The sequence below is a fragment of the Rattus norvegicus genome, chromosome 10 (assembly GCF_021556685.1).
Source record: "Rattus norvegicus strain SHRSP/BbbUtx chromosome 10, alternate assembly SHRSP_T2T, whole genome shotgun sequence".
Classification (NCBI taxonomy): domain Eukaryota; kingdom Metazoa; phylum Chordata; class Mammalia; order Rodentia; family Muridae; genus Rattus; species Rattus norvegicus.
Window position 1 is genome coordinate 58,607,635 of NC_141543.1, and position 12,099 is coordinate 58,619,733.

Here is a 12,099-nt window from a genome sequence, read left to right on the forward strand (position 1 = left end):
GTGAAACAAAATTTGTTTGGATCAACAAACATCTTCTCGATGGCTTTATGGTTTTGAGATGTAATCTCTGGAGGGATAGTAGAGTGCTGGGTTCTCCCACCGTCTCTTCCTCAGGCTGTGTAATTGTCAAGGTACCATGTCATAGCCTCAGATCTCTTACAGCCCTGGACATGGTCCCTAGAATAAACCAACCGTGCGATAAATTGTGGAGCTGGCATTGCAAAGCGTGCCAGGCTGGCCAGCTCCGTGCTCATGGCAGTGATTTTCAGCCAGGTTGTGTCTTGTGAGATATGCAATGCATTTGCTCTTGTTCTCAGGTCCAGCCTGATGAGTGAAGAAGCAAAGCGAGGAACTCCCAACCCTTGGCTCTGTGAGGAGCCGGAGGAGACCAGAGGCTTGGGTTTCGATGAGATCCGGCAACAGCAGCAGAAAATTATTCAAGGTACTGATTACTCCAGGACTGTGGGTCGCAAGCCTGGCTGTCCTCACACAATGCTCGACTATTCTTTATCTCTACTGAAAACTAGAGTCAAATTATTTTTGCTGTAAAGAGGGCGACTTTTTTTGTTTTGTTTTGTTTTTGTTTGTTTGTTTGTTTTGCCTCAAGCTGCTTGAGGAAAGATTTCCTTGCTGCTTCTGACGCAGGGGTCATCAGCTCGTCATCAGCTCGTCCTTTTACCCGCAAGGCGTCTGGACCATCAGATTTTTATTTGTAGGTTCCCCCACATTTGCTTTAAGATATGCTGGTTTTAAAGCTTCTCCTTTTTTAAAAATTCAGAAGTTCTATTGTTCAGGCAAGATTTGGGACAGACAAGAGAGGGAGTACTCCGTGCTCCATCTCCAGTCTCGAAACTAAGTAGATTCGTGTGTGTCCTCAGTCTCACTTGCACTTACATCTGTGCATATGTTTAGTGTAAGTACATGTATCTTATGTAAATAGGGGTAAATGGGGTACATAGCTATCTCACTATGTGAATCATTCCATGGTTTTCAACTTACCATTCATGCTTTTCCCATGTCAGTGCGTGTGCTACTCTTCTAAGAGGCATATTCACTGAAATACAATTGGCTTCATCATAATAGCGCATCTTTGATCTGTATAGATGAACTTTGATACAACAAACATGGTAAGTCCATGCACACACATACACACACACTCATGTATGTATGAAGAAACCATCACTGGAATCAAGATGGTGCACACAGCTCTCAGCAGCTCCTTCATGTACCTCTGAGAGTCTTCCTGTTGTCTCTCCCCAATTCCTGACAACAGCTGATCTGTTTTCTATCCCTGTTAATTGGTTTCTATTTTCCACAGTTTCATGGGAGTGTACTCAGACAGCATCTACTCTCTTCGGGGGAAGGGGATCTGGCTTCTTTCTGTATGGATAATTTGTAAATGCATCTGAGTTGTCACGTGACTCTTCACATGTGCTGGTTTTTTTTTTTTTTTTTTTTTGCCTAAGATGTCTTTATGTCTTTAGAAATAGTTTTCTCTTTCACCTTCTTGTAAGATATTTTCATACGTCCCCTCACCATTCTCTTGTCAGCTTTGGGTTTTGTTTCTAGAAGGAAAATAAGTTTCCTTAGGATCCTGCAAGGGCAGCTGGCTAGGTGGTGACAAGGTGACAAGTGTCTCTCAGTAATGATTTTACCACAGATGTTCTTAAGTTCACTTGATCAGGTTTTTTCTTGTGTGATTGATGTTTTGATTATATCGAAGAAAACATTCAGTAGGTTAAAGCCACAAGATTTGTTGCTCCTTTATCTCTAGTAATTTTATAGTGTCGGGTTTTCTCATCAGGTCTCTGATCTATTTTGAATTGTTATGTAGGCACAGTGCATTTTTCATTTAGGTATCTATTTGGCTTAGAACCATTAAAAAATAAAATAAAAAGCTGAATGTCAAAAATAATCAAACAGCCATGTGCATACATACCTGTATATACATACATGGACATACATAAATTGACATACAAGGACATACATTGACACTTGGACATACGTACATGGCCCTGTTCTCCACCATTGGTCTGTTTTAGGTGGGACATGGGTGTTGTGCCTTTCTGGTAGATCACTAAACCAAGCAATACACGACATCCAACTGTTCTTTTTTTTTTTTTCTTTTTCTTTTTTTCGGAGCTGGGGACTGAACCCAGGGACTTGTGCATGCTAGGCAAGCGCTCTACCACTGAGCTAAATCCCCAACCCCTAAGAATTTGGGGCCACCTTCTTTTTTTTTTTGGTTCTTTTTTTCAGAGCTGGGGACCGAACCCAGGGCCTTGCGCTTCCTAGGCAAGCGCTCTACCACTGAGCTAAATCCCCAACCCAACTGTTCTTTTCTTCAGTATGTTTTGGGTAATTTGGCTATTTGGGTTTTTCATACTTCTGTTTGAATTTTAAAGTCAGCTTTGATTTTTTTTTTAAAATTGCATCAAGGCATGTAACTTTGCTTGAGATCACACTGTTAGATTATGTAGAAGAGAACTAATGTGGCATCAACACACATCTCCTAATCCATAGTATGGGTTATCACCGAGGAAGTCTTCACGTGGTCTTTAAGTCTTCTTAGCACTGCTTTCCAGTTTTCACTGTGTGCGCCTTATGTGTCCTCGATCAGTCTTATCCCTGAGTGTTTTACGCTTTTGTTGTAAACAGCATTTTAAATGTCCAGTGTCTGACCATTACTCACATGTGCAGCTGCTCTTTCTATCCGTGTTGTCTTCGGGTCACGCAGCTTTGCCTACTCTCACGACTGTTGAGTCTGTAGATTTTGACACAAATGATTATGTTGTCTATGAGTAAGACGATTGTATCTTCTAATCTCATTACAGATACCTCCAATTTATTCTTCTTACCTTATTGTCCTTGCTGCAACCCAGTACAGTTTTTTTTTTTAAGATTTATTTATTTTATTTATACGTGTACACTGTAGTTGTCTTCAGACACACCAGAAGAGGGCATCGGATCTCATTACAGATGGTTGTGAGCCACCATGTGGTAGCTGGGATTTGAACTCAGGACCTCTGGAAGAGCAGTCAGTGCTCTTAACCGCTGAGCCATCTCTCCAGCCCTTTTTTCTTTCTAAGTACTGGATATTCTTTAATTTTCTAGAAATATTTTTTGTGGGATATAGTTATATTATTTGGGTCATATTTTTATTTTTACATTTTAAAAATGTTTTGGTGTGTGTGTGTGTGTGTGTGTGTGTGTGTGTGTACACAATGTATGGGGGCATACCTGCCATGGTGCACATTTGAGGTCAGAGGACAACTTTGTAGAGTCTGTTCTTTCCTTCCAATTTTTCATGGACTCTGTAATCGAACTCCTATCATCAGACCCATGAGGCAAGTGCTTTTCTAGCTGAGCATCTCACTGACCCTGGATCTTGCTTTTAAAGACAGATGAAAGAGGTATTTAAAATATTTTAAAGCATGGATCAGCAAGCCCTGGCCCATGAGCCAAATCTTATTTTCTCATGGTGTGGAAGTTGAAAACAGCTTTAAATTTTTCAAATGGTAAAAAATAATCAAAAGAATATTTTGTGACTTGTAAAAATTATATGAGATTAAAAGTTCAGGGCTCATAAATTCAGTTTTATGGGAACACAGCCATGCTCAGTCACTCACACAATATCTATAGTTACTTTCCCACTTGCAATGTAGAGTTGAATGACTGCTTTAGGGACCATGTGAACCACAAAGCCTCAAATGCTTCCTCTGTGGCCCCCACTGAACAAGTTTGCCTCTGGCCCAGAGGTAATTTACTATACTGCCGAACCCAAACCACTCTGGATATTCTGCATGGTGCTCTGGGAGTACTGAGGTCATCTGCTTGGTGGCTTGCCCTGGTTGGGTTTAGAGCATGGTTCCTTCTACCCTTTGAAGTGACTCAGCCCTGGGTGTCTTTCTCTCAGTACTTCCAAGCTCTGAAACGGGCGAGGACTTGGTGCCGATGCCTTGCAACACTCTAGGGCTCTCTCGGTGCTGCTCTCTTCACTCTAGTACTCCAGCTACTGACCCCTTTGGACTCAATTCAAGATGCCCACTGGATTCCACCTGGGCCCCTCACCTTGACGGGAGCATTCACAAGGCAGCAGTCTGGGCAAACTCAGAGTGAGGCTCCTTTGTGTCCCCCTCTCAGAGATCTTGCCTTGTCTGCTGATGGATGCTTCTTCAAACAGTGGATTTGAGTGAATACTTCGCCTGTTATCTCCACTCCTTGTTCATCCAGGCCAGAAGGAAATCTGGTCCCTGTCAGTCCATCCTGACCAGAAACAGGAGTCTAATTCTATTTTGAACTCCCTTCACAATGAAATTACCGAGTAAACAAAACACTGGCTCTCCCTGTCCTTAATTTTGCATACTTCACCCATTACCGTGTTTGACGGGAAGGGAGCAGATGAAAGGCAACCCCGCTTAGCTCACAGCACAACTCACACATGGCGCTTTGCTCTGCAGCAGCCATGGCTCCTTGGAGGACTGCCTCACCCTAATCCAAATGGGCCTTCCAGTCATTTCTATTTACCAAGGAAAGCCGTTTTCAGTCAGGAAAAGTATTTCCATCCCTGAGAGCGTGCTGCACTGGGGACTGCTCAGGCTTTGAATGAGTCCATGCTATGCATGCTTCTTAGTGGCATCTCTAAACCGGAGCGTCTCCCCCACTGAGATTCCCACCCCTGGCCACCTTGCTGGCCTCCAGCTCTTGGTTTAGGGACCGGTGGACTGGCCTGTGTCTTGGGTCACTTTATTTCCCTGCTCTTTCTTGCTGTTGTGATTTGAAATGCTGGGTCCCTTGTAGCATTGCTAGTGTAGCAAGCTATTTATCAAGCTGAACACAAACTTGAAAGAAGGACTTAGCGCAAATGCTTCATAGCCTTTCCTGTGCTCCAGGAACCTCGTGATGTGCTGTGGGTCTGCTTTATTGCTGGCCCCTATACTACATAAAGAAGAGTCAGAAAAAAGCCATTTCTGATTGCATTTTGGCCTTAGTCTTGAGTTAAGGGTTTTGCTGCTGTGAACAGACACCATGAGCAAGGCAACTCTTATAAGGGCAGCATTTAATTGGTGCTGGCTTACAGGTTCAGGGGTTCAGTTTATTATCATCAAGGCGGGAACATGGCAGCATCCAGGCAGACATGGTGCAGGAGGAGCTGAGAGTTCTGCATCTTCATCTGAAAGCTGCTAGGAGAAGACTGACTTCCTTCCAGGCAGCTCGGACTAGGGTATTAAAGCCCACACCTACAGTGACAAACCTATTTCAACAAGGCTATGCCTCCTAATAGTGCCACTTCCTGGGCCAAACATATACAAACCTTCCCAGCCTTTCTGTACTTTAGTGTGAAGACTGAGAAATACTCTGGAAAGTAGCCCCAAATTATTGCTAGATCATAGACTTGACGACAGTGAATACCTTTCTTGATCAACTGAGAAGCTAGGCCTTGTGATAGCCAATTACCTAAGGTTAGCCCGATACTTAAGCATTAGTTTAGAAAGTACATAGACCTTAGTAGAGGTGACTATGGTGATGACAGTAACTTGGTCTCCTGAGGATCAGGATAGAGCAGAGGAAGGAGACAGTGGTCAGTACAGGCTACTGTACCCGAGTAGACACACACACACACACACACACACACACACACACACACACACACACACACCCCTCCTTCTTAGGTGTCTGTTGGTGAAGTTCCTAAGTCAGCATAGTTTGGTCTCCATTATTTTGTAGCTGTTCTTTCTAGGTTTGAGCATTTGCTATAGACTTCCTGGTCCCTCTGCTGGAGCCTGATCTCAGGGCCTTGTTAATGCTAGGCAAGCATTCTACAACTGATTCACATTTCTAGCCTTTTCCTTTTTGTTGCTGACATGGTGATGACCTTTTGCTGTGGAAAATTTCAAATGTACTTGAGTTCCTTTCCTCGTTCTGCTTCAGTAATTATCTCCCCATAGCTGGTCTGGTTTTATCTGTGTGTTTTCAGCATCATGTATATAGATATACGGTACACAGAAAGGTTTTTTTTTTTTAAAGATTTATTTATTTATTTTGAGTACACTGTTGCTCTCTTCAGACACACCAGAAGAGGGCACCAGATCTCATTACAGATGGTTGTGAGCCACCATGTGGTTGCTGGGAATTGAACTCAGGACCTCTGGAAGAACAGTCAGTGCTCTTAACCACTGAGCCATCTCTCCAGCCCAAAGGTTTTTTGTTTTTTTTTTTTTTGTACACATGTGGAGGTTAAAGGTCACTTTGGGTATTGTTCTTCAGGAACTTTCTACCTTTTTCCTCCTACTGGGACCTGATGCCTGGCTGGTAGCAAGACTGCCTGGTCAGCAAGCCCCGGAGGTCTCCTGTCTCTGCTACCCCAGTACTTGGATAATAAGCACATGCCACAACATCCAACCTTTATCGTGGGCTCTTGGGACTGAACTCCAATCCTTATACCTATGCCCTGGGATTATTTTTATAGTGAACTCCAGACATTATGTCATTTTAATGGTGAATACTTCAGAATATTCTATCTAAATACCATAAAATATGTTTATAAAATATAAGGACATTTAAAAAGATATGTTTATTTTTTAAAATTATGTATAAATGTGTATGTCTGTGTGTGGCCATGTGCACATGTGAATCCAAGTACCCATGGGGTCTAGAAGAGAGTGTCGGATCTGCTGAGTTACAGGTAACATTAAGCTGCCCAGAGTAGGTGGCGGGAACTGAACTCGAGTCCTCTGTAAGAGCAGTATGTACTCTTAACCTCTGAGCCATCTCTCTTTGCCCAGGACTATTTTTTTTTTTTAAAGACTACAATGCAATTACTACTCTTGCCAAATTAGAAATAATTCCTCAGTCCAATCAAACAGCTAGTTTCCTATTTCCCTGATTTTTCTGTAGTATTTTCCTCTTGACTCCTTGCTTCAGGGTATGAATGCAGGCCATCCATTGTAACTGATAGGTGTGTCTCTCAAGTGTATTAACAGTATGAATGATCCTCTTCAAACTGTTTTATTCTCCTGTGCACTTTGTTGGACAGGGTTGTTTACTCTGTCGTTTCCCCTCGCTGGTTCTTGCAGAGCATTCCTCATAAGTTGTTCAGCATATCCTGTGACCTAGATATTTTCTGTAAATTGGTAAGATTTAGTGGCTTGCTTAGAATTGGGCTTGTTATTTTTGGCATAATATGTTCCGATGACTGTCCCTTTGTTTTTTATCTACTGCCACCAAACTGTCCTCCCACAGTTGAGTGATTCGTATTTAGAGGATGGTTTTCCTGAATGTCTAAATATAGGAAGTATCTACACACGTAATGGTTCCACAGGGACTCTCAGAACTGATCGTATTAGTGCTCCCACAATAAATTAGCACACATGTAGTGACGGTACTCACATCGCTACGGTTTGAAGGGCAGAAGTTCAGTTTGCCTCTCTAGGGGCTCAGATCAAGGTGTCAGCTGGCTGCATTCCTTTCTGGAGGCCCAAGGGCAGAATCTGTCCCATTGCCTTGTCCAGTTTCTAGAAGATCTGTTGTTTCCTTGGCTCATAGCTTTGTATTCAATGCCAGCAACCCTATCTCTTTAACCCTCTGTCATGGCTCCTTCTCACAGGCTGGGCAACCTGTTTCTCAGCTGATAGAGTGTATCAGGTCCACCTAGAGTCTCAGACTCCTCTCCTGTTGTACACCTTCATCTTCACCACATCTGCAAAGTTGCCTTTTCTGTGGAAAGTAACATAGGCGCAGGTTCCAGGGATTAAGACTTGGACATCTTGGATGTGTTGGCATGTCTGTCTGTCTGTCTGTCTGTCTGTCTGTCTGTCTGTGTATTCATGTGTATGTGTTTGTATCTCTGTGGGTGTATGCACATACACACTCATGTACATGCTTTATTTTTTCTATTGTGATCCATCTTAAAGTCTACACCATTGTAAAGTTGACGAATGACTCGGGGTCTGGTCTGTTGCAAATGTCCCATTGTGACACCATTACCAAGGCCTTAAGCCTTGGACCCTGTGACAGAGTGAGGTAGATTATGGAGAATGAACTGTTACAATGTCCCACTTCTGCTGTTTGTAAGTAGATTGTCTGCAGCCAGTCCTGACTTATTTTTGTTGGAAGCAGCCTTTTATTTTGATTATTACTAAATGGCTAAACCATCGCCTCTCAGAAATGTCGGTTTACAGCCCAGAGAAGCTCGGGTGATTGACATGATCATTTTGAGCTGCCCGGCATCTTTCGCATCTGCAGTGTGGGATGAAAGTTTACTGTACCGGAGTTACACACTGAGGAGATGCTCTGGTTTATTGGCAATCACAGGAGTAGGGGAGTTTCTCCTTGCTTTTCTGTTGTGCATTGGGGAGAATTTTAGGGAGACAACGAACTTGGGAGAAAGGCTTAGCGTAGCTATTTTTCAGTGACAATTTGTGTTCTGACTGAATGAAGCATTGTCAGTGTTTCAGTGTCTTTTCCTAGCTGAGGACCTCAGAGGCTGTTGCTTTCCGCTTTCCAACCGTTTTCTCATCATTTCTCAGTGCGCTGACCCTCGGCCCATCTAAGCTTTAGTCCTCGGATGCATTTGGACTTTTGCTGCAGTGTAGACGTCCCTCTGCAGTATGAGTTTGATGATAGATTTATCTTGGAGGCCATCCAGGAGGTTGCTACTAAGGACCAAGAGGACCTCATTATAAAGTGATTTTGCTGTAAAAATGGTGCCTTTGAGTGGTCCCTAGACACAGCAGACTGTTTATAGCTTTTAAAAAGTACGCTGTGTCAAAAAGTGTCACCAAGAGGTCCTTGCCTCACACCTTAAGTTTAAATAAATTCCAGGTGAATTAAAGAGCTAAGTATAATGATTTAATTCTGTAAAAAAGAGCCATACAAAACTGTAAGTGGATGTTAGTGAGTTCCTGAGTGAGACTGTGTGGCCCTGTTTTTGTAGATAAGCCATTACATGAAGCAGGCATTTTAAAGACGTAAAGTGAAGCCGCAGCTGGCAAATGGCCCTTGGGTGAAGTGTCGACCTTACCCCGCAGTCCCTGCTCAGCGAAGGAACAAGGCTCTTACAGAGATGTCACCAAGATGACCCACTTAGAAGAAACATACATTGACTTTTAAAGACAGCATCTTGAATAGCTTGAGTTTAGCGCACTGTTTTCTTTAAAATTTTAATACATGAGAAGACAAAAAAATCAGTTAAAACAGGTTTTTGGTAATTCACACAACTTCAATGTGTGTGTGTGTGTGTGTACATATCATATATGTACATATATATACATATACATATACATATACATATACATACACACACACACACACACACACATATATATATATATATATATATATATATATATATATATATATATATATATATACAGCCAGGAAAAGAGATTCACAGAAATTCACAGGCAAAGTTCAGTGTAGGAAGCTATCCACCAAACTGGAGATTGGAGCTGTGAGGGACTTCCCAGTAAGAAGTTAGGAGAACTCACAAGAAGACAGCAGAAGCGATCAGACCTGGAGTACAATCAGTAATCAGACTGAGATTGTCAGCGAGGAGTCCTGGCCTCCAAGGCTGAGCAGAGCTCAGTGGACAGTCTTGGGATTTTAGTTCCTGTCAGAGTGACACTGCTTCTTAGTGTGCCAGGTTAAACCCTCATGATAGAGCACCTCACTGGTGGTCACTTTCAAATACCCAAGGAGGTGTGTAGTGAGGAGTCCCTGACCTCTGGGCGCCACTGTGCTTCAGAGAAATCAGTCATTGATTGTGGGAAGAGTAGGGAGTTGGGCATGTAGTGCAGTGGGAGAGCGAGTGCTTTGCATGGACCAACCTGGGTTCGGTTCCCAGGACCTACATTCCAAAACAGAAACAGGCATCACCTTCTTCCTGAGGGAGAGATACACAGGAAGAAGGCTGGAGTCAGGAAGTAATTAAGACTTGGAATCTTAGTATATTTTCTGTATCTGGATAAAAGCAACTTACCATGACAAAAGCAACCGAAGAGAGAAGAGGTTTGTTCCTCTTCACAGTTGGAGGGAAGCTCCTGTGGCAAGAGCTTGAAGCACCTGTCCTCAGGGTGCTCCTGTCCTCAGGGTGCTCCTGTCCTCAGGGTGCTCCTGTCCTCAGGGTGCTCCTGTCCTCAGGGTGCTCCTGTCCTCAGGGTGCTCCTGTCCTCAGGGTGCTCCTGTCCTCAGGGTGCTCCTGGCCTCAGGGCGCTCCTGTCCTCAGGGTGCTCCTGGCCTCAGGGTGCTCCTGGCCTCAGGGCGCTCCTGGCCTCAGAGCCCTCCTGGCCTCAGGGCCCTCCTGTCCTCAGGGTGCTCCTGTCCTCAGGGTGCTCCTGGCCTCAGAGCGCTCCTGGCCTCAGGGTGCTCCTGACCTCAGGGCCCTCCTGGCCTCAGAGCGCTCCTGTCCTCAGGGTGCTTCTGTCCTCTGGGCCCTCCTGGCCTCAGAGTGCTCCTGTCCTCAGGGTGCTCCTGTCCTCTGGGCCCTCCTGGCCTCAGAGTGCTCCTGGCCTCAGGGTGCTCCTGGCCTCAGGGTGTTCCTGGCCTCAGAGTGCTCCTGGCCTCAGGGCGCTCCTGGCCTCACCGTGCTCCTGGCCTCACCGTGCTCCTGGCCTCACCGTGCTCCTGGCCTCAGGGTGCTCATGACCTCACTGTGCTCATGCACAAGGAGCTGCCCTTCTTACATAGTTTGGGACCCAAGCTCACATTAAGGGTGTGTCTTCCAACCTCATGTAATCTAAGCAAGGTAATCTGGTCTAGGCCTGACAGGCTTGTCTTCTGGGTGATTCTAGAAGAATATGAAGTTGATAATCAGTTTTAAGCATCACACCTCATGCAGAGGAAAAAAGCTAAGGCCTCCAGAAAAAGTTCCAGAATAATCATGAAGATAAAGAGGCAGTAAGTTGATTAAGTCTCGAGCATTTCTGTAGTGCGTTCTTACCTTCCATATACCACACAGTGCTCAGGAGCTGCTGGCCCCTCACGCTTCAGGTAGCCTTGTGCCAGAGAGAACCAACTCTGTAAGATATCCTCTGACTCCAACACATGTGTACCTGTGTGCATGTGAGCCCTGTTACTGTTGATTTATACATGTTCTGTTTGTATTATATACTAGAGGGTTAAATGTTAGTGTAGCCAAATTTAATAAAATTTACTTCATATTTGAGTAATTAATTTATCAGGAAATCATTTCAGTCTGAGGCATGAAGTATTTAAGTTGTTGTTCCAGTAATGCCACCAGTGCCACTTTTGTCGTATGTTGGCTATATTAGTTGCCTGGAGAGATAGCCCCTTTGTGTGTGTGTGTGTGTGTGTGTGTGTGTGTGTGTGTGTGTGTGTGTGTGTGTACGTGTGTCTGTCTGTCAATATGTATGTGTATATATGAACTTATATTAGCTTCAAAGTGTTTCCGTTGACTTTTAGTCAGTTGTTTTTCCTTTTCTTTCAGAACAGGACGCAGGTCTTGATGCCCTTTCCTCTATCATAAGTCGCCAAAAGCAAATGGGCCAGGAGATTGGGAATGAACTGGACGAACAGAACGGTAAGACTGAGTCTGCGCTCCATCAGCGTGTCCCTGGTCTAAGTACCGCAGGCTCATGGGTTCGCTCTGTCAGCTTCGATTATGTGGCCTGGCGGGCTTGCGGTCGGTGGTCTGCAGTGGCTTATTGCGTCTGTGGTGGTTTGTGTGAAGAAACGTCACTAAAACCTTTCCAGTCCTCGGTGACTGCTTTCATTAATTTTGGTTTTATAGCCCTGGTGGTCTTGAACTCACTATGCAGATTAGGCTAGCTTTGGATTTGCATTGCTCTCTTCTGTAGCTGGGATTACAGGCATTTATGGACCGTAGCTGGCCCTACTATTTTGACAAATAAGTTATGATCTATTTATTCCAAGAACTTAGCATTTGGTACCTTGATACAAAACATAAGAAAGCTGTGTGGGCCTCATCTCATCTCTGCATCCGGTGGAATTTGCTCATCTTTCATCATAAATGATCAGGCTATGGGATGGAAACAGTCTGAAGAAGGAGGAACTTGTAGGCTACTGTGGTCTGGAGCCTTAGGACTTAGAGGCTTTTGTGCTTGGCTTGACCAAGAGTAA

At 44.1% G+C, this 12,099-nt stretch overlaps 1 protein-coding gene across 9 annotated transcripts in view; it reads left to right on the forward strand.

The window, feature by feature from the left end:
• Positions 1 to 12,099, forward strand: part of Stx8 (syntaxin 8) — a 236,952-nt gene that overhangs the window by 39,605 nt on the left and 185,248 nt on the right. For all 9 annotated transcript variants that reach the window (XR_015630946.1, XM_087573964.1, NM_031656.2 and 6 more), the window contains 2 exons: positions 318 to 442; positions 11,447 to 11,539. Coding sequence is in view for 8 of the 9 variants with exons in the window: in XM_087573964.1 (XP_087430090.1) it covers positions 318 to 442; positions 11,447 to 11,539 (218 nt within the window). In the remaining variant the exon portion in view is untranslated. The remainder of the gene's footprint in view (positions 1 to 317; positions 443 to 11,446; positions 11,540 to 12,099) is intronic.